Raw genomic sequence first — 22570 nt, 5'->3', positions numbered from 1 at the left:
CTCCTCTCTGGGCCTCAGTTTCCTTAGCTGCAACATGAAGAAGTTGGAACAGAAGCTTTCTAAGGGACCTTCCTGCACTGGTCTATCTGTACCAGAGTCAGCCTCGCCAGGGTCCATGGAGCGAACATCCTTGGAGGGCAGCTGAGTGCACCAACATTTTCAGAGCCTCTGAGCAGCCTCTGCTGAGTCCCTCATGGGCGAGTCTTGGCCAGAAGGTCCTTCCCTGGGCTTCCACATTGTACCCATCATACAGGTTGCGGTTGCCTGTTTTCTCCCATCTCCCCCAAGAGGTGCTGAACTGGACAGCGCCTGGGTTTTCTTTACTTCTGCAAGATGCTCCGAGAATATTCAGAGTGAATGGTGAATACCCTAGGGTGCCCAGTAGACAAAACAACTTTCCAGCTACCACCACACACCAGCAAAGAGGATTTCTGTGGCCACAGTCCCTTTGGATCTGTGTAAACTTAACACCAACAGTCCCATGACTGAGAGGCCTTTCTGGGTTCCAGTCTCCCTACTAAGGGCATTACGTGCATTTTCTCATTGACTCCTTCCTGTACACCTATTCGGAGGTTCCATGACCACATCCCCATTTTACACTGGATGAACAAACTGAGGTTCAGGAAGGCGAAGTTGTCCAAGATCGCTCAACTGGGAAGGAGCAAGAGCTGAGCTTTTGATTTCATTTGACAGGTTTTAACAACTTCCTAGACCAGAACTGCTGGGTCACGTGGTAAGGGTAGGTCAGAAAACACTTCCAAACTAGATTGTCAAGTGGCTGGGCCATCAGCAGGGTATGGGGGTTTCAGCTGTTCCACACGGCAGGGCTGAGATCTGAGCCAAGTCCAGCCTGACTCCAGAGCCCAAATAGCCACTCTTTGGTGATATTTCCTCATGGACATGAGGAAACCTAGCTGGGGAGTTATGACCCTGGTTGTACACAAGGGGGCGCTGGCTGGGACAAGAGAAGAGGTACTGAAGCTCCTCAGACAAGGACCATACCCCTCATCTTTGTTGTCTCTTGGTCCCCAAAGAGATGCCAGAGTCCCTGGGCACCTCCACATCCTATAGGCTAACCACCATGTTTTTGACGCTTAGCTCTTTCTCTCTTACTGGATAGATGGGGGTTGAGAACCCAAGGCTGGGGAAGTTTCTAGTCCCCTCAGTAGTGACCTGGGAAGTACAGGCTCAGTTGGAAGTAAATATTGATGCGACTATGCTATGCCTGTTCTCAGAGGAAAAGATAATGATGAAAGATGGAGTCCCACTGATCTGAGCTGGAGGAGGGGTGGGAGTACTTGGCAATCATTTGGCTCAATGCCTCTCCAAAATATCAACATTAAAAGTTTTCTGTCCAGGGGCACCTGGGTGGCTCAGTCGGTTAAGTGTCCAACTTCAGCTCAAGTCATGATCTCGTGGTTTGTGAGTTCGAGCCCCGTGTCGGGCTCTGTGCTGACAGCTCGGAGCCTAGAGCCTGCTTCAGATTCTGTGTCTCCTTCTCTCTCTGCCCTTCCCCCACTTGTGCTCTGTCTCTCTCAAAAATAAATAAATGTAAAAAAAAATTTTTTTTTATATTAAAGAAAAAATAGTTTTCTGCCCAGGGGTGCCTGGGTGGCTCAGTAGGTTAAGTGTCCAACTTCGGCTCAGGTCATGATCTCACTGTTTGTGGGTTTGAGCCCTGCATTGGCTTGGAGCCTGGAGCCTGCTTCAGATTCTGTGTCTCCCTCTCTCTCAGCCCCTCCCCTGTTCACACTCTGTTTCTCAGAAATGAATAAACATTAAAAAAAAAGTTAAAAACAAAGTTGGGGCACCTTGGTGGCTCAGTCAGTTAAACCTCCAACTTCAGCTCAGGTCATGATCTCATGGTTCATGGGTTTGAGCCCTGCATCGGGCTCTGGGATGACAGCTCAGAGCCTGGAACCTGCTTTAGATTCTGTGTCTCCCTCGCTCTGCCCCTCCCCTTCACACTCTTTCTCTCTCTGTATCTTAAAAATGAATAAAAGTTTAAAAAAATTAAAAACAAAAAGGTTTTTGCCCACACAATCCTGGTGTAAGTCCAAATAGCAAACAGGGCCTTTGGGTTGTGCTATTTGACAGAAGACACTTCTGTGTATGGAGAGCCCCTGCAAACCCTTTGAGTTCTGGGAAGATCATGTTGTCCAGGCCTCTCATTTGATAGAAGGGGAGACTGAAGCCCAGAGACAGGGAGAGACAGACGCACCCCAAATCTTCCAGCAGGATGAGAACCAAGCAAGCACTTGGGACTAAAACGTACACTTATCCATACACCTGTTTTATTGTGGTCTCCTTCAGTGTAAGGTAAATACAGTGGAAGCTCCAAGAGGGTAAAGATTTTCCTCTCCTTCTGTTCATCTGCTATGTTTCTTGTATCTAGCACAGTGCTTGGCATGTAGCGGGTGCTCTGTTCAGATCTGATGAATGAATCCAGTAACTTCCCTGCTTTGCTTCACAGAGATTATCTAAGCACCTACTTTGTGCTAGGATCTGTGGCAGTTGCCAAAGAGAAGACATGAGTAAGACAGGTGCTTGCCTTCACGGAACTGAAGTCTAGAAGCAACAGCTGATATACAAATAGGCACAGATTTATTACGTGTCCGCGATTCTATAAATGCTACGAAGGAGGTTCAGGGTTCCATGTGATCCAGATTCAGCTGGGAGGGGTTGCGGAAGGCGAGGTTTAAGACGAGTCTGTGGAAATAATGCCCCAGGCCAAGGGCATCTCCTGGGTCCCATGTTGTTCCTCGGTGAGGGCTTCTTGATCAGAAACTCTGGAGTCTAGCTAGAGCTGAATTATATGGCTCAGCCTAGAACCAACTCTACCTCCCACTGACTGTCTCTGAAGACAGATGGCCACCTCTGCACAGGAAGTGGCTTAGAGAATGGTATTAATCACACCCAGGCCTCGTGTTACTCACACTGAAGCTTAACATGAAACAGAACACAAGAACAGTGTTCTGGTTATGTTCCTTGAAAGGAGCCCTCATTTTATATAAAGCTGCCAAGACTCCTCAAGCTGAAATAATCAGGTTGAGCCTTCCCTTTGTTTGGGCTCCTCCTAGGGCCGTCCCTAATTGTGCGGGAACACACACGATTGTAGCAGGGGACCCTTGGTTTCCATGTGTCTTCGGCGTGTGACTCCAAAGCCTTTGCTGAGTCTTGAAAATCCCAAGGTCACAGGAGACACAAACCTGGACCAGATGGCCACCAAGCAACACCTCCAGCTTTCCTCCTTTACAGAGTGATGGGAAGGACGGCAGCAGATGGGGAATATTTGCCATTTGCAGGCTCCCAAGCTCTTAGTTAAGATTTCTCCCTCTGGGTGGTGTTTGACCAGGGCCTGCCTAATTCCCATATTAGATTCTAAGATTCTTCTAGTTGGTCTCCAGATCCTCCTAATGAGTTACCCATAAGGCCATAGCTGCAGGGGGGCTGGCCCAAGTGGCCGCAACAACCAGACAGAACAGCGGGCCAGGGCAGGACACAAAGGACAGAGCACACACTTCCCTGTGCCAAAGGGGGAGAAGGACCCGGTGCCCTACCTCTTCTCATAGTCCAGGTCCCCCATCGACCCGTTCATCAGCTGGTTAGGCGTCCATTTCAAGGTCATGACGTCAGCTGTCTGGTGTAGAGACAGGTACCCTGGCACGGCCTCCATATCATCCCTCTGCAGAGAGAGGAGGGCATAGGCTTGGTCAAAGTGCCAGAGTCACAGTGGTCATAGGCCCTGGGCCATCTGACTCAAGGAGGCATAACCAGATCCAAGGGGTTGGGTCATGCCCTCCAAGGCTACGACCATTTGGAAGATCCAGTATCTCCTTCCAGGGGGCCATGCTAAGCAAAGCAGTCTGCAGCCAACCACCCAGGATGGGTTCTAGAGATGCACCTCTGAGAGCTGCTCCCCTGCACTTTCACACTCCCACCCACCCCCCAACCAAGGTCCAGGAAGCCCTGCTGCAAGGGCAGAGCCGGGGACTCTTTAGAATCAGGAAGGGGCTCTATCCCTCTTTAATACCACGCTCTCCTTTTTAAAACAATGTTTTAGGGGTGCTTGGGTGGCTCAGTCGGTTGGGCGTTGGACTTCGGTTCAGTTCGTGATCTCACGGTCCATGAGTTCGAGCCCCACGTCAGACTCTGTGCTGACAGCTCAGAGCCTGGAGCCTGCTTCAGATTCTGTGTCTCCCTCTCTCTCTCTGCCCCTGCCCCCGCTTGCACTCTGCCTCTCAAGATAAAATAAAGACATAAAAAATTAAAATAAATAAATAAATGTCTTATTTATTTATTGTGTGTGAGCGAGAGAGAGGGAAGAAGGGTAGAAGGAGAGGGAGAGAGAGAATCCCTGGCAGGCTCCGTGCTGCCAGCGCAGAGCCCAATGCAGGGCTTGAGCTCACAAACCATGAGATCATGACCTGAGCTGGAATCAAGTCAGACGCTCACCTGACGGAGCCACCCAGGCGCCCCAACACCACCCTCTCCTTGACAGGAGTCATTTATCTGGCATCATTTTGGCCAGTCTTAAGGGAGAACAAGAGGGCAGCCGAGTTCTATGCCCCAACCACAGACATTATCCTGAATCTCCTCCTCCAAACACCCACACCATACTCACTGCCCAGCAGCCTGACCCTCTGTATTCCCCATGAGCCTGCAGAACTTCTCAGCAGCTCCCTCTGCTTTATCCCAGGTGGGGTGTGGCAGAGGGGGTGGTCTCTCCAAGCCTCACAAATAAAGGATGCAAATTCACCTCAACAACATGTGGAGATGGACAGCCAACATTTACCGAGCACCTAGCATGTCTCAGCTTTACCCACACTGTCTCAAGTTAGCCACTCATGCCTGCAGCCCCATGACGGAGCACTGCTGCCCCGGGTCATGAACGTTTTCCATGTTTTCCTGTACCTGAAGTGTGGATGTATCTTACAGCAGGTGGCATCTCACCATCGTGACACAGTGGTCATTGCCTGACCTCTTGCAAACTCGGTCCTAGTTGTTCCTATGTTGTTACTTCACATGCGGAGAACAGGTGCTATTTTAAACGTCTTCAGAAAAATTAGACGGTGAGTCATCTTCGACTTCAAAAGTTTTTGTGTATGCAGAAACACGGGCAGCAGAGCAGTAGAGCACTGATTTGATATTGGCAGAGGAGACACATTATTCACCACTACAGCCATGCCCACAATTCCAGATGGCCTTGCAGAGCAACAACCAAGGACATGCACTTGTGAGAAACGCTGGGCCACCTACACTCCTGATCAGAGGTCAGCAAGCTTTTTGTATAAAGGGTCAGACGGGGAGTAATTTTGGTTCTGTGAGACATACAGACTCAGGTGCGACCACTCAACTCTGCCGTTACAGCGTGAAAGCAGCCATACACGATAGGTAATGGGCATGGCTCTGTTACAATAAAACTTTATTTGCAAAAACAGGTGGAGCGCTGCATTGGGCCCATGGGTTATAGTGTGTTGACCCCTTCTTTGGATGGAACAGTAAACAGTATTTGGGGGTGCTTGGGTGGCTCAGTTCAGTTAGGTGTCTGACTCTTGATTTTGGCTCAGGTCACGATCCCAGGGTCATGGGATCAAGCCGCACATCGGGCTCTGTGCTGGGCACGGAGCCTCCTTGGGATTCTCTCTCTCTCTCTCTCTCTCTCTCTCTCTCTGTGTGTGTGTGTGTGTGTGTGCAAGTGCACATGCTCTCTCTCTCTCACAAAGAAAAAAAAAGAAAACAGTATTTACTAGAAAAATACAAGCAGTGATGACTCTAAGTCAAAAACTGATATAGAAAATTAAACCCTGAAATGTGAAGAAATTTTAGGACTGTCTTAACTAATGAATGTCAGTTATAAGTTCCCTTATGCATAGTTAAAAAAGCAATGTATGATTTAAAAGAAAGCCCTTTTACTTTTTTTTAAGTTTATTTATTTACTTCGAGAGAGAGACAGTGAGCTGGGAGGGGGCAGAGAGAGAGAGGGACAGACAGAATCCCAAGCAGGCTCCACATTGCCAACCTACAGCCTGATGCAGGGCTCGATCCCACAGACCACAAGATCATGACCTGAGCCAAAATCCAAGTCGGACACAACCACCTGAGTCACCCAGGCACCCCAAAAAACAAAAACAAAACTCCTTTTATCCAAATCAAAGAGCTCAAAGAACTCTTTCAAAAAGTGTCAAATAAAATTTCCAAGTAATGAGAAAACATCTTCTAGAACTTAGTATCGTTTTTTTACTTCCTGATGGTTATGTTTAAAAATGGAGCATCTTAAATCCATAGCTTCTTAGATCTGAGGAGGTAGGATCTTGTACCCATTGTGATGTGGACATTAAGGCTCACAGGGAGAAGTGACTCGCTCAGGGTCACCCCGTGATCACAACTGCGACCACAGAGCTAGAGCGACTGGCAGCTTCCTCTGCTTCCTCCCAGCTGAGCCCAAACACCACACTGATCCACACAGTCTCAGGAAGGGAAAGGCAGAGGGGTATCTACTCCATGAGGGTAGGGGTTTCGTGTGCCTGGCTCACCACCCATCTCTGGGGCTTGCACCAGCCAGGCCTAGAGGTGATTGATAAATGATTCAACTCCCACATCAGGCAGCCTGAATTCAAAGTATGACTCTGCCACTTACTCCCCCCTGTGCACATCTCAGCGTTATCATCTTGGATGACACTACTTGCATCAAATAGTTGCTGGGAGCTTTAAATGAATTAATATAGTTAAAAGCACTTATCATGGTGCTTGACACAAAGAAAGCACTCCATAAATATCAACTGTGAAGGGGGCGCCGGGGTGGTTCAGTTGGTTGAGCGTCTGACTTCAGCTCAGGTTGAGATCTCACAACTTGTGAGTTCGACTCCGCATTGGGCTCTCTGCTGTCAGGGTGAAGCTCACTTTGGATCCTTCGTCCCCCTCTTTCTGCCCCTCTCCCATGCATGTTCTCTCTCAAAAATACACATTTAAAAAATATATCAACCATGAAGATATTTATCCTGATATCCCAAGCATCCAGCACAAGGAAAGCTCAGTATAAATACTTGCTGAATGAGTGAGTGATAACAAAAGAGAATGGATGGATGGACAGCTAGGTGGACAGGTGGGTGGAGAGATGGACTGGAAAATAAATGGATAATTAAATAGATGGATGGACAAATGGATGGATGCAGGTAAAGATGGGTGGATGGATGGATGGGTAGGTGGAAGTAAACATGGGTAGGAAGATGGATGGATGGATGGCTGGGTGGATGGATGGATGGCTGGGTGGATGGATAAATGGATGGATGGGTAGATGGATGGATGGATGTAAACATGGGTAGGAAGATGGATGGATGGGTGGGTGCATGGATGGATGGATGGATGGATGATGTAAAAAAGGATGGATGAATGGATGGGTGGGTGGATGGAAGTAAACATGGGTAGGAAGATGGATGGATGGGTGGGTGCATGGATGGATGGATGGATGGGTGGGTGGATAAATGGATGGATGGGTAGATGGATGGATGGAAGTAAACATGGGTAGTAAGATGGATGGATGGGTAGATGGATGGATGGATGTAAACATGGGTAGGAAGATGGATGGATGGGTGGGTGGATGGATGGATGGATGGATGGATGGATAGAAGTAAAGACAGGTAGGTGGGTGGATGGATGGATGGATGGATGGATGGATGGATGGAAGTAAACATGGGTAGGAAGATGGATGGATGGGTAGATGGATTGATGGATGGATGGGTGGATGGATAGATGGATAGATGGGTAGTTAGATGGATGGAAGTAAACATGGGTAGGAAGATGGATGGACGGGTGGATGGGTGGATGGATGGATGGATGGATGGATGGATATAAAGATGGATGGATGGATGGATGGATGGATGAAAACCTGGGTAGGAAGATGGATGGATAGGTGGGTGGATGGATGGATGGATGGGTAGAAGTAAAGATAGGTAGGTAGGTGAATGGATGGATGGGTGGATAGAAGCAAATGTTGTCATATGGATGAATGGATGGAGAGATGGAGATGTGGATAGATGGATGGATGAATGGATGAGCAGCCTGGAACCAGAGGGAACGCCTCCTGTATAACCGGAAGCCAGACCCCCTGTGGAAGATCTGGGTCCCAGATATCTCTCACCGGCTGAACCAGACTTTGTTCTTGCCATAGAGGAGCGTGGCCCGGGAGTTCTGGTGCAGGGACTCAACATAGTCACGGGCAGAAAGGGATGGTCGGTCGTCCATGCTGCCACTTGAATGTCTCTTCTGGATCTGGCAGGGTGAGGGGAGGTAGAGGGTGAGGCCTGCGGTGACCCTCAATGTCCCACTCCATTCTCCACCTCCACACCAAGTCTGGCACTCAGCCCAACTCCCTCCCAGGGCCCCAGAGTCCACCCCTACTCACACAGAGGGCTGGACGCTTGGTGGGTGAGTCCTGCCGCAGGTGCGAGCTGTGGATGCGGTGCCTCTGGACAAGCTCGTCGGCCGAGGGGTCAGTCCAGAAGTGATCGGCAGTCTTCATCTTGGTGTACTCCAGGGCACAGGGCCCCACTGTGGAGCATATAGGGACTGGGAATCCATAGCCCTCAAAGTCTACCCTCCTGTCTACCCCCAGATGGGCCACCACCTTCACTGCCTCTCCCCTCCAGCCAGTGAGTATGCCCCAGGGTCCTGCTAAGGAGAGTCCAGCACAAGACCCTGAGAGCAAGAGCCAGGGAACAGGTAAGTTTTGATGGAGAAGGCTAGAGGGAAACGAGAGAGGCCCTTAGGAGGTGCACTAGTGAGCCAACGTCAGAGATCCAGATGAAGCTCAGAGCCCTGGACCACTTACCCAACAAAGACGCAAGGATGGGGCCATCCACCGGGTCCATCAGGAGGGCTTCCTTCTCATAGTATTTACTAGTAAGAGAAAAGGACAGGCAGGTCTGGATGGTAACCAGCAGAGGGCACACAATTGACACTGACCTGATGCTTAAGAACAGACTGAGTTCAGCCTCCCTCTTGTTACCCAGTTAACGCTGTAAGCCTCAAATGTCCCATCTGTAAAATGGGGGTAATAAAAACATATATCCTAGGGCCATCAGAAGGACTTTAGAGGGGCACCTGCATGGTTCAGTTAAGTGTCTGACTCTTGATCTCAGCTCAGGTCTTGATCTCAGGGTCGTGAGTTCACGCCTCACGTTGAGCTCCATGCTGGGTGTGAAGCTTACTTAAATTAAAAAAAAAAGGGGCGCCTGGGTGGCGCAGTCGGTTAAGCGTCCGACTTCAGCCAGGTCACGATCTCGCGGTCCGTGAGTTCGAGCCCCGCGTCGGGCTCTGGGCTGATGGCTCAGAGCCTGGAGCCTGTTTCCGATTCTGTGTCTCCCTCTCTCTCTGCCCCTCCCCTGTTCATGCTCGGTCTCTCTCTGTCCCAAAAATAAATAAATGTTGAAAAAAAAAATTAAAAAAAAAAAAAAGGGACTTTTGAAAGAGACAACAGATGTGGGCACTTAGTACCATGCTTGGCACGTAACTGCTTAATACATGGCTGTGATACAGCCTTAATGAGAGTAACGGGAATAGTAATTAGAAGGCTGCTTCTGGCTGCTTCTATCAGCTTCTATCACATCTTCCATTTCAGGCACCAAGTGGCTTGGGAGCTCAGATGATGTCTGCTCTCCTAATATTATTGAGGCAATAAAAGGCTTTTTAGCTGTGGTGTGCACGGAAAAGCTATATTAACAGGACTTCCTGCGCGGATAACTATGTGGATGACGCTGGCCTGACGTGCTCGCAAGCGCCCCCTGGCTTCTGGCTCTTCAAAATAACTTGTCATATGGGCAAGACAATGTTTGTGCTGAGTGTTTTTGGGTTTTGCTTCTTTGTTTGAGTTGTTGTGTAGTGCCTCCTAATTCTCTGCAAACTCCTGCCAGCTAGGAACCGAATTTTAGAGTTGGAAAGGACCTTGTTCTACCTTCCCAAGGGATGTCAGGCTCAGAGAGGGTAAGTGACTTCTTGGAGGCCACACAGCAGGTGGATGCAAGCTATAGGCTTGGGTGTTCCTATCCTACAGCAGGGGTCTAAGAACACAGGATCTGCAGCGAGGCAGACTGAGTGGGAGCCCAGGTCGGCCACTCCCACTCTCACTGTGTGTCCCTGGGCATGTGACGACTACCCTCTCTGAGCTTTAGTGTCCTCAGCTATAAAATGACAAGAATGACAGAACTCACCTGCCCAGGCTGTTAGGAGGATTAAATATTGACCTGCTTTTACAGCAACAGCACAGACTCTGACACCAGGGAGTTCTTGCTAAGGGGTGGCAACATCACTATAATTTGACCCCAGAGGAATCTTCTATCCACCAGGATATTGGCTGAAGCCGAACGGACATGCTCTGTGCATTCTCAGCAGCAAGTTTATCCATTTTGGTGTCAGATCTGAAGGTAAAACTTTAAGACACTTTCCACTCTGCCACTCAGTCTCTATGCTGAAAACCAGCACCGTTGCATGATCATAAACCTTGGAAATAGTACCTTAAAAACTAGCAGGTGGGACTGGGGGCAAGATGTGACCATCGAGGGTAGCTCGAGGGAGCTTCTTTGGGGTGGTAGGTTTCACTGGAACAGTTCTGTGTCGTGACTGTGGTGTTGGTTATACAGAATTATAGACTGTATTTATACTATGAGTATAATACATATACATATGTAATTTTTATTAAATAGTTAAATAATACATTTAATTAAATAATACATATATGTACTTATACTGAATTTAACTATGCTAAAATTCCATAGAACTAGACAGAAAAAAATGAGTGTACGTAAAGACTAGTGAAATCCAAATAAAGCATGTAGTTTAGTTAACAGTATTGTACCAATGTCAATTTCCTGTTTTGGTATTTGTACTATGGTTATGTAGGATGTGATCACTGAGGGCAGGCGAGAACTCTTTGCGCTAATGTTACAACTTCTATGCGAATCAAAAAAATAAAAAGTTTAGACAGAAAAAATAAAGAGATAGTTTGGCATTGCTGCTCAAATAAATTACTCATTCCTTCTACCGACTCATTCAGCAGAAAACACAAGGTCATATGCCAAAGGCATTAGCTCCGGAGGCCCGCACCCATGCGAGGGTACGGGGCAGAGACGTATCACATTTTACTAGAAGGTGAAGAGATTAATTGCACTCCAGAGCCTGGATTTCTTCCAATTTGTCTCCTGCCTCCTGGCCTTTGCACCTGCTATTCCCTTGGCTGGGAACACTCTTTTCCCTACCCACTTCACTGGGTTAATGCCTACGTGCCCTTCAAACTGATGATTAACTGCCATGTCTTCCAGGATTCTTTTCCTGACCACCCAGAGGAAGTTAAACACCACCCACCTGACTTGGAATACTCACCACATATTACCACAATTACTATTTTCCTGTTTTCCCTGCAACTATGTGAGGTTCGTGAGAGGAAGGACTCTGCTCTCTCCTTTCATATATATTTTCCTAGCAAACAGGCAAAGAATAAAAGGTAATCATAATACCCACTGCATGTGAAGATGTGGTTAAACAGGCACTTTCATATACCGAGAGATGAGGAGATTCTCAGATATTTCCCTCATCGTGTTTCCTCTTTCCCACTCCCCCTGTCTATCTCTCTCTCCCCATCTGTCTACGGCTGGAAGGAGTGTTAGCCATGAAGAGTCTCAGGTTATACAAAAGCCCACATTCTTCACTGGCTCCTCTGTGCTCTTAGCATAATATCCAAGCTCTTAACATGACAGTTAAGACCAATGTATCTCCAACATCTCAGTTAGTGCCTGGCACATGGTAGGTGCCCATTAAATAGTTACTGGATGAATGAATGCATGGATGAATGCTTGCCAGGAGTACTCATAGTCTAAAACCTTTACACCAGGTTAATCTGAGCTAGAATAGAAAATGTAAAAAAAGTATCATACATTTCCAAAACACTGTGTACTCACTAACTCCCCTTCTCACCTCTTCTCCAGAATGGCAACAATCCCTGTCCCATTTATTAAAAGAGCAGCAGAGACACAGAGAAGCTACATGACTCTTCTAGGACCACAGTTAGCAAGTAGACTGTAGGCTTCATTCATGGGAGGAAAAAGATCCCTAAGATTGCAAGATCCTTGGTTCCTCACTCCAAATTTGAAGATCCTATATTAGCAGGAAGCACCTAAATAGTCCCAGGTTCTAAGCTGGGCTCATTTAGAGGCAAACATCCAGAAGGCCTTTATCTAACTGCTTTCAAATCAAGTGCACGTCAACAGGAGAGAAAAGAAAGTTGCTTTGTGCCATAGGGTGCAGTTCCCAAAATGGCCAGAAGGTGGCGCCAGATCACGCCACGGCGGCTGCTCTTTCTCACTCACCTGCTGTTTTCCACCAGGTAATGCACAATTTTGTCCAGGACCTTCTCAAACAAAGCAGTGCGGATCCACAGGTGCTTGATGGCAAGTGGGGGACAGGCTGGGCAGCTTCGGCAGCTTCCGCACATTCTCCTGGAGGCCCTGAATCTGGTTTCGCCTTCAAGACCAGTACAGAAGGAGGAGGAATATTCGCAAAAAAGGAGATCCAACAGGACCAATGTGCAAACAGCAAAATGCCCAACCTCTCTAGGGAATGAAGGAACGGCGACTAAAACAACAAAAGCCCACATTGCTCCTGGCAAGTGGGTGACGTGTTGAAAAAATAACACCCAGTGAGTGTGAAGATGCGATAAAACAGACACCTTCATATACTGTTGATGGGCAAGCCAGATTCTCATAGCGATACTTCTCTTCATCTCTCTCTCTCTCATTCCCTCTCTCCCCTTCCCTCTCTCATGAATGAGCGATTGCATGAATGAAATGAATGGCTCTCCCTTACCACCTGGCATGGGTATCTCTAATTCCTCCATGAGAAAGTCATTCCCGATATTATGGAAGGCCCATGGAAATCGCTCCCTTTCGGAAGTTATCAGCAAACACTTGGGAATTTAGCATACGGACTGGAAGGCACCTTGAAGACCAAGTGGCTGAGGAGTCTGATTCCGAAAGGGAGGCGGTGACGCTAAGTCCACAGCCTTGCCCATCCCACAGTTCTGGCCAGCAGCTCTGGGCTGGCACAGCCTGCAAGGGAGGGAAAGGACCATCTCCCACCTGCTGAGGAGGAGTGATCAACCACGGCACACACAGCATGTGCGCCTCTCTCTCCCTTCTCTTGCCCGTCACACACACGGCGAATCAATCCACACATTCTTTCCCGTGAAGCCCAATCACGGCTCCGGAATCTTTCACAACAAGGTCCTGTGGGCGGCTGCTAGCACCCATGGGAGCTGAAACCTCTTTGCTAGCCCTGACCAGGCTCCAGACCGCGGCTCTGGCATAGAGTCAAACTGTGTGGTCGGGACTCTGGTGGGAGGTTCTCCCGTACATGCCCTCAGGCCCTGAGCCTTCCCCCCAGGAAATCAGCCGTCCAGACGTGTGAGTGAAGTCACCATTCCCCTTGTTGCCTCAGTGTCAGTATCTGATCCATGCAGATGGAGACCACAGTAGTTTCATTAAACTTGGTCTTCCTGCATGCGGAATGGGTTTGGCTAACAGCAGACACTTACTCATTCAACAATCATTTCTTGAGCATTTTACCAGGTGCTGGGTACTGTCCAGACACTGGGGACAAAATGGGGAATAACAGATTTTAGTGGCCTGTTCTCATGGAGTTCAGAGCCAAGGAGGAGAGATAGACAACAATCAAGTAAAAAGTACACAAAGGAATGAATAATTAGAGGTGGTGATAACCACAGGAGAGAAAATAAGCAGTGATATATAAGAGAAATGGGGTGAGGGTTGGAGTTTGCCCTTAACTGGGGGAAAGCCTGAATGATGACAAGGCACCAGCCGTGGAAGGTGAGGCGTGTGAACCGGGTGGTAGGTAGAGCATGTGCAAAGGCCGCGGGGTAGGAAAGAGTCTGGCGAAAGGAGAGTGCAGACAGTGCCAGGAGGTGCGGGTTCTGGCAGAGCTCAGGGAGGAGCCTGGACTGTCCCCTGCAGGAACGCTCCAGCCCATACCCCATGCTCCACACTCACCCGCTCTCCATCAGCTGTTCCAGGTCCTGCACCTTGCGGCTCAGCTCTTCGGCCGGTGGGAAGTTCTTGCCCACTTTCATGAAGAGAGCTGCAATCTTGTTGCTGCGCAGAAAGCCAGCTGCCCGCTGCCGCAGCCCATGCAGGACGCAGGCCTCTACAGCCGCTGCAGGGACACAATGGTCAGCAGGCCCTGCCCTACCCGTGCTCCTCAGCACCCAGCCCAGCTCAGGTCTTCAGCCACACAGAGGTGCCTTGGAGAGCAGGGCGCCCCAGAATCGCGAAATCCACGAAAGCATCAAAGGAAAATCACGTACGTCTCTCTGCCTTCCACTTCCTCAAAAGGGAGCAGGAGAGCTTAGCTGTGTTTGCTGCCCGAGGTCAGACTGTCTGTGTTCATATCCTCTCCCAGACACTAACCAGCTGCGTGACCTTGGGCAATGACTTCCTCTCTCTGTGTCTCAGTATCCTCATCTGTGAAATGGGGATAGTACGAACAGGCATCTGACATGGTTGCAGCAAGCGAGGTGGGGAAAATGCATGGCAAGCGCTTCACATAGTTGGGCACAGAGTGAGTGCTTTAGGGACGTTAGCTATTACTCCTGTCAGTGAGGGAGGGGAGGCTGACCACAGGACTGGTGGGCTTTATCTGGGCTGAAGAATCACATGATCATCACCACTATTGTGATTCCAGGAACAGCTAACATTATGGATCCCATTCCATCTCTGCCACAGCCAAGGAAGAAAGGAACACCATCTCCATTTCTCAGATGTGGAAACTGAGGCCCTAAGAGGGGAACTGAATTGCCCAGGGCCACCCAGACGAGCTGGGATCCAAACCCAGGTCTGAGCCCAAAGTGTGCTCACAACACTTGTGCCACCACAACGGATCTGAAGAGAGAGGACTGTCATCATCTTCCCATGTCTGTGTTTCCCCTGGACACCCTGCCCAGCCCTGCTCAGAGCAGGAGACCTGGGCAGTAGCCTGGGCTCTATCACTAACTTGCTATGTGACCTCAGGCAAATCGCTTTCCCTCTCTGGGCCTTAGTGTCCCCCCCCATCCCCCTCCCCCCGGGAAACAGTCCCTGTGCAGGCCATTCTGATGGCCCCAGTCTTATTTCGGGTACTTTCAGCAGCGCTTTATTGAGTATTTTCTTATCTTCTGTCTTACACAGCAGACTGGGAGGGAGCTCACTCTGGTATATCATAGGAGCATAATCGGTGTTGATGGAAAAACTGAGCATATTATAAGAGCTACTCCTTATTGGGTATCTGCTGGGTGTGAGACCAGTGTTAAGGTTTACCTTACCTAATCCTTGTGGAAAAAACCCAAGAAGTGAGTGTTCTAGTTACTGTGACTCCACAGAAGGAATACTCCAGCAGTCTCAGGGTTAAGAACCTGGCCCAGGTTATGTTGCACACAAGGAGAAATACTGAGAGGTTTGGTGCAATTGCTTGTCTTGGTTTATTTTTGTTGGCAATTATTTGACTTTTTTCAAAACGTTATGATTATAGTTTTTTTTTTTAAGGATGCTCCACGCCCAACGTGGGGCTTGAACTCACAACGTTGAGCTCCAGAGTCACATGCTCTACTGAATGAGCCAGCTAGGTGCCCCAACGATTACTTGGCTTTGAATGGATGCCCACCCTATTGCCTAATCTGCCCATGGGTTTAATATATTCTGGGTGAGACTCTCTGAAATATCTTCATTTTTGCTTGTACACACAACACTTTTGTTTAGACTGAAATAAGTTAATTAACTGTTCAAGCACTGGAGACATGCCTCGAGTCTTTCTGACAATGGCTCATAAGGCACAATGGAGCAGAGACACCACAGGGAGACCCTGCAGGCCTCACCCTGCGGTAACATCACCCTTCCTCCCTCATCCAAACACTGGGGTTGGAGTTAGAGAATCATGATTTTTATTCCGTTCTATTCCTCTAAATCTTCAACGGGTGAGCATGGTCGCACACTCTGAAGTATGCCTATTATTTTCTTTGCAAATAGAGATGTCCAGGATAAAAAAAAATTAGGCATATATACATTCTCACGTTAACATTTATGCGTATATACACATGTACATATGCAGACGTGTATATATATATATATATACACCTATATATACACATACAAGTATATAAACACACACACACACACACATATATGTAATTTAAATAATCATATCTCACTTTAAAAAAAAACGTGGGGGCACCTGGATGGCTCAGTCGGTTAAGCGTCCGACTTCGGCTCAGGTCACGATCTCATGGTTAATGGGTTCGGGGCCCGCATCAGACTCTGCGCTCACAGCATAGAGCCTGCTTGAGATTCTCTCTGTCTCTCTTCCTCTCTCTCTGCCCTCCCTCTGCCCACACATTCTCTCTCCAAATAAACTTAATTTTTTTTTTTTTTTGCCAACGTCAGCCAACAAACAAATGGCAGAGGAGGGATCTGAACCCAGGTCTGCCTGGCTGCAAAGGGGCTAAACTGACAGCAGTGGGCTCCCAGGTCACGGCATGTGCTCCCATGGGTAGTGCCTCCAGCCGTCTGGATGAAGCTGAGGGCCGACCAGGTCTCCTCGCTCTGGCCTCTCCTCGGGGCCAAGAGCACGAGAGGGGAGATACAGCACGTCCTCCATTGTGAGACACTCCAGTCATGGAATGAAAAGGTTTTCAGGCAGAAAGAAACATCCCTGCTTATACATACACATGGATTAGAAGCTGAACCCTGACTGTGGGGACACGTAAAACATGTGTCTGCAGCCATTGTGGAAGGACAGTTAAGAACCTGGCAGCACGGTTATTTATTTCTGGAATCTTGTGAGCACAGCTGGTTCAAGGATACAAGTCAAGCTCCGAGCCCTGGGCCTGCCTCCTCTGCTGAGCCAGCTGGACATGATCCCTTAGGATGGATCAATGGCTCCCGATTCCCTATGTCTTTAAAGCCCATCCATCTTCCCCCTTCATTTGGCAACAGCCACAGGCAGGGTGAGGAAAGGGTGCAGAGTCTGTCATCAGATGCGAGACCAACGTCACTAGGGGGATGGGTAGCCATGAACTGAGCCCACACGAGGGGAAGACAGTCCGTCCAGCGTCAGCAGTGACTAACTCCTGCTGGGTACACAGGCCATTCTTCCTTTCTTCTCTCGACTTCTCAGTGGTTCCAAATTCCCTCACAGAGCCCCCCGGGAATCCAAAAATAACTTCAGAGTCACAAAGTCAAAACACGGTATGAGAATCTTGCACAAAGACGCCACTCCCCCAAGGCAGCCCACAGAGAAAGAAGCCCCGTTCCAGGTCAGGGTCCATGGACTCACCACAGAAGGAGATGATGTGGCTGCTGTCCTCGTGGACGAACTTCCGTGTGACTGCCTCCTCCATGATCTGCTTCACCTGGAAGGGCAGAGGCAGTTGGACGGAGAGACCCAAACGCGACCCAGGGTGCGGTCATCCCCAAGGGCCGTGTCGTCCTTCCTGGCCCTCTGAGGCCATCTGGGGTGCTTTGATAACTTCTCTCCTTCCATGCCCTCCTCATGGCGCCTTCTGCAAGTCTGAGGCCTGTGGCCTGTGAGAGCATCATGTTTTACTGAATTATTTCTTCAGGCTCTCTACCTGGCTGGTTCTTCTCAGGTGTTACACGAAATGTCATCTTCCTTGAGCCCCTTATCTGACACAGCCCTCCCCTGACACCACTCACACCCCGTTACAGTCCCTTCTGGGTACATATGCTATTCCTGTCCTGTTTACTTGCTTACTATTACCTTCTTCTAAGATATAAATTCCCTGAGGCCAGGGCCTCACCTATCTTGTTCACTTCTGTATCCATGGAGACTAGAACAGTGCCTGGCACATAGCAGGTACTCAATAAATATTTTTGGAAGGAAGGAGAGAAGGAGAGAAGGAGAGAAAGAAAGAAAGAAGAAAGAAAGAAAGAAGAAAGAAAGAAAGAAAGAAAGAAAGAAAGAAAGAAAGAAAGGGAAACAAGTATATAAAAGTATCAGGAAGGTATAGTGATAAATCAGGCCTGGAATCTAGCAGCTCTGGGTTCCAATCCCTGCTCAGGCACCTACCAGTTGGGTCTGTGATCTCAATTTGGGAAACCGAGGCTCAGCAAAGTGAAGCAAACTTGCCCAGAGAAGTAAAGCTGGCCCAGAGCAGACACCGAATTCCAGGCTGTCTGACTCCCTGGGGGTGTGTTTTCCTACTATCCTCACACGCTCAACAAATCTTTTTTGAGCGCCCCTGATGCACCAGGAGTGAGGGACACAGTGCTGAAAGGGCAGCCGTGCCTCTGCTCACAGAGATGACTCTCCAGTGGCCTGAACACCCTTCTGCTTTGCTGGATTCTGGCCCCCAGTCTGCCCAGCATCACCATGGGGCTTTAGCCATGCATTTCTCCTCTCTAGAGGCTCAGTTTCCCCACCTTGAGGTTGAGGAGGCCAAGAATGACCTCAAAGGCCAGTCCCAGCTCTGCATCGCCAGGGCTGCGACATGGGGTAACAGGAGCAGTTCTGAATCCAACCCCCTCCATGAGCAGCCACTCCCTTCCTGGCTGCCCCATGGCCTACTTGGCCTCAGCCAGGCCAGCTCAGCAGTGCACCCACCGGAGAGCGATCGCAGGCTCTCCATGCCCCTCTCCCCTTCCTTGTGGTTGCCTCCTGGAGGGGAAAACAGAACTCAGAGCATCCCTGGCCATGCCCTGCAGTGTCTGCCCCACACAACCGAGTCAGCACTCACCCCGTGAACAGCGCTGACCTCTGAGCTCAGCGGGCTCTAAGCTGGGCTTCACCAGCAGCATTTCCAAGTCTGAAAACTACCTAGCCGAACCCCTGGAACCAGCCCTGTTTACAGGTGTGAAAACTTGAGGGTCGGGAGACAAACTGGCCTACTGAAGGCCACAAAGCTAGGAAGCCATGGCTGGACTTTTGGCTTAGGACTTTTTTTTCCCCACATCTCAGCTCCAGCTGCCATATCCTGGCCACTGTGGCTACTGATTGTGTTTCCACAGTCAAATCACATCACCTCTCTGAACCTTAGTTTTCTCGCTGGGTGAAGGGCGTATAGGAACAGCACCTGCCTCATGGGGCTGCGGGAAGACTGAACAAGGTAACACACACCATGTGCTGCGCACAGAGCCTGCTGCAGAGGGTGCCTGCAGTGTTACTTGCCTAAAACCTCACCTGGTCTCTCTATTCTGGCTGAAACAGTAACCTATTCAGGAGAATAAAATTCCCCTGCTTCAAGGGTCCCCACAGTGGCTGCTCTCGAACACCCATCAGATTGATAAGCACAGAGCCTGACGCGGGGCTTGAACCCACGACTGTGAGATCATGACCTGAGCCATAAGACACTCTTTTTTTTCATCGCTTATATATTTTTGGAGAGACAGAGCACGAGTCGGGGAGGGACAGGGAGAGAGGGAGGCACCGAATCCGAAGCAGGTTCCAGGCTCCAAGCTGTCAGCACAAAGCCCGACGTGGGGCTCGAACTCATGAACCGTGAGATCATAACCTGAGCCAAAGTTGGTCCCTCGACTGACTGAGCCACCCAGGCACCCCCATAAGAGACTCTTATGTTCAGAGAACAAACTGAAGGTTGCTGGAGGGGAGGTGGGTGGGGGGATAGGCTAAATGGGTGATGAGCATTAAGGAGGGCGCTTGTTGGGACGAGCACTGTATGTAATTGTATGTACATACATTGTATGTAAGCCAGTTTGGCAATAAATTATATTTTTTAAAAAAAGAGAGAGACACTCAACTGACTGAGCCACCCAGGTGCCCCAAACCATACACAGCCTCCAACAACCAACGGGTCAAAGAAGAAATCACAAGAGAAATCAGCAAGTATCTTGAGACAAATGGAAAGGAAAAGGCAATGTATCAAAATCCTGGGGATGTAAAGAAAGCAGGGTACAAGGGGCATTTACAGCTGGAAGTGCTATGTTCAAACAACAAGGAAGGTCTCCAATCAACAGTCTAACTTGACACCTCGAGGAACTACAGAGGAACAAACAAAACCCAAAGCTAGCAGAAGGAAGGTCATCTCAATGTCACAGCAGAGATAAACAAAAGAAAGAGAAGAAATACAAGGGTAGGTTTTAACAAAACCAAGAGTTGAGGCTTCCAAAAGATCAGCAGAATTGACAAACCTTTAAGCCAGACTGACTAAGAGCAAAAAAATAAAAGAGAGAGAGAGAGAAAGAAAGACTCGACAAAAATCAGAATTAACACCAATCCTCCTCAAATTCTTCTAAAATAATAATAATAATGGAAGAGGAGGGAATACTTGCATTGCATGAGGCCGACATTACCTTGGAAAGCAAAGCCAAGCAAGTCATGACACAAACACTGGAGACCAATGTCTCCAAAGAGTGACTCCATCAGAAGGCTCAACAAAACACTGGCAAACAGAATTCGGCAGGATCCGGAGAGCTCCACAAGCGCCATGACCAAGCAGGATTTACTGCTAAGATGCAGCGAGGGTTCAAGGCACAAAAACCGACCAACGCAAGACACCAGCATTAACATAACGAAGAGAAAAGTACCACATGGGCATCGCGGCTGATACAGAAAAAGAATGTGGCAAAATTCAACACCCGTTCGTCATAAAAACTCTCACCGAACTAAGAACAGGAAGAAACTACCGGTCACATATGAAAGTTATGAGCCAAACACAGAGCCTGGTCCCTTCATAAATACTGGTGAATCTTCGGCAGCGATGGCACAATGTGGTGCCGTGTTGGTACGTGACCCCCCTGCCATCCCATACGTGAGGAAACGGAAGCCAGAAAGGTTCGTGAATCTGCCAAATGGCAGGGCTGGAACTTGAACTCAAGGCTGTCCAGCTGCAAAGCCGGGACCTTTCCCCAACTCCACATTCTCAAAGTAGTTCATAACCATATGCAGGTCATTGGCTTTGGCTCCAGGGTAATGCAGAGCAGGGTTCTAGAGCCAGAACCCCAAGCCGTACCACTGACAATGTCCGTGACCTTTGGCAAGGCATTTGCCATCTGTGTGTATTGATTTCGTTAGCTATAAGGGACAGTGTTTTATCCGTGTCGTGGCAAGGGGACAATTAAACGAGCTCATCTGTATGAAGTGCTCAGTAAGTGCTGTTTAAAATGTAAAAGACTCTTTATCCTCAAGAAAGCCTTCAGTTGAGCCCTTGTTTTTCCTGAGTGGAATGGACACTCCAAAATAGTCTTAGCAGCTACTGAGTTTTAATGGGTCTTAAGTACGGGCTTGGCAAATGTGGAGCTGAGAAAACGTGGAAGACTCGGCTCTCAGAGAGTGATGCTGGCCAAATCTGATGGCTTGAGGTTCTTAGAACACTAGAGCTGTCCACCCTCATCCACGTAGAAAGCAGAATGACACAGGGAGGAGGGGCGTGGTCAGGGGCAGAACTGGGACAAGGTCTCTGGGGTCCTCATTTCCCATCCTGGGACCTGCGGCCAGGAACCGCAGGCCCACTGGGGTGACAAAAATGTCCTTTTCTACCTGCCAAACGGCAACAAACGCTACCGCCATTTCCCGGAGCCCCTCATGCGGTGACCTCAGGGGAGACGCAGCCACACTGCACAGGAGACATCACCCACACGGAAAGCCAGGGCCCCTCCTGCCACTCTCTTCTCATCGAACCAAGGTGCTGAAGCCCAAGCGCTGCACTGGCAAAAGCTCCTGGAAGCCACACTGCCAGAGACCTGAGAAAAGCATCAAAACGCAGTGCGCACGGATGTGGCTGCATTATTCATGAGGAGCATTTCTGCCGTCTTAAGCCTGAAAACACGACACACGTGAACTGATCTGAGTCAACCCTAGAACCATCAGAAAGCCCCAAAATATCTGCACCCAGTATTCCTGCATTCGACTGGCAAGCATTTTTGGAACCCCTACTTGGCCAGGCCAGTGGGGAAGTGGGAAGAGTGGGGGGCTGTGCTTTCTAGCCCAAGAATTGAAAGTTCAGAAAACAAGTTTCCTCTCCTGCCTTGGTGTCCCCCACAGTTTTTGCCGGTCCTGCAGCCTGAGCAGTCCGCAACATGGATGAGTCCATGTTTCTTCCCTTGTGCCAAGTCCTCCCATGGCTCCCATCTTACTTCTGAGGGTCACAAGACCCTGTGACCGTGTCTCTCCTCCTCCTCCATTCTTGTTCACTCCACTCCAGGCTCCTTAGCCTCTTCCCTATTCACTGTTCCCCACTCAGGGCCTTTGCACATGCTGTTCCCTCTGTCAGGAACACCCTTCTTGCAGATGTCAGTACAGTCCCCTCCTTCCCTTTAGGTCTCAGTCCAAATGTCACCCAACCCTGACCACCGCCTCTGGAGAGCCCTTCTCACACCTCTCTACCCACTTTCCAGCTTTATTTTCCTCACAGTACTTGGGACTTCTAATAGCAGACACTGCCTTTTTTTTTTTTTTAATACATTGAAGGTTTGTGGCAATCCTGCATTGAGCAAGTCTATATCAGCACATTTTTCCAACAGCAATTGCTCACTTTGTGTCCCTGGGTCACATTTTGGTAATT

At 49.0% G+C, this 22570-nt stretch overlaps 1 protein-coding gene across 1 annotated transcript in view; it reads right to left on the bottom strand.

Moving 5' to 3' along the window:
* LOC115528050 (small G protein signaling modulator 1-like) overlaps positions 1 to 22570 on the bottom strand; it is a 79193-nt gene that overhangs the window by 43288 nt on the left and 13335 nt on the right. Inside the window, 9 exon segments of the mRNA XM_032595342.1 lie at positions 3561 to 3685; positions 6537 to 6708; positions 8141 to 8271; positions 8405 to 8550; positions 8831 to 8898; positions 12360 to 12448; positions 12450 to 12513; positions 14055 to 14217; positions 17368 to 17443. Coding sequence (XP_032451233.1) covers positions 3561 to 3685; positions 6537 to 6708; positions 8141 to 8271; positions 8405 to 8550; positions 8831 to 8898; positions 12360 to 12448; positions 12450 to 12513; positions 14055 to 14217; positions 17368 to 17443 — 1034 coding nt within the window.

The sequence above is a fragment of the Lynx canadensis genome, chromosome D3 (assembly GCF_007474595.2).
Source record: "Lynx canadensis isolate LIC74 chromosome D3, mLynCan4.pri.v2, whole genome shotgun sequence".
In the NCBI taxonomy this organism is placed as follows: Eukaryota; Metazoa; Chordata; class Mammalia; order Carnivora; family Felidae; genus Lynx; species Lynx canadensis.
Note: the sequence above shows the minus strand (reverse complement) of the source record. Positions and strands in the feature narration are given on the sequence as shown.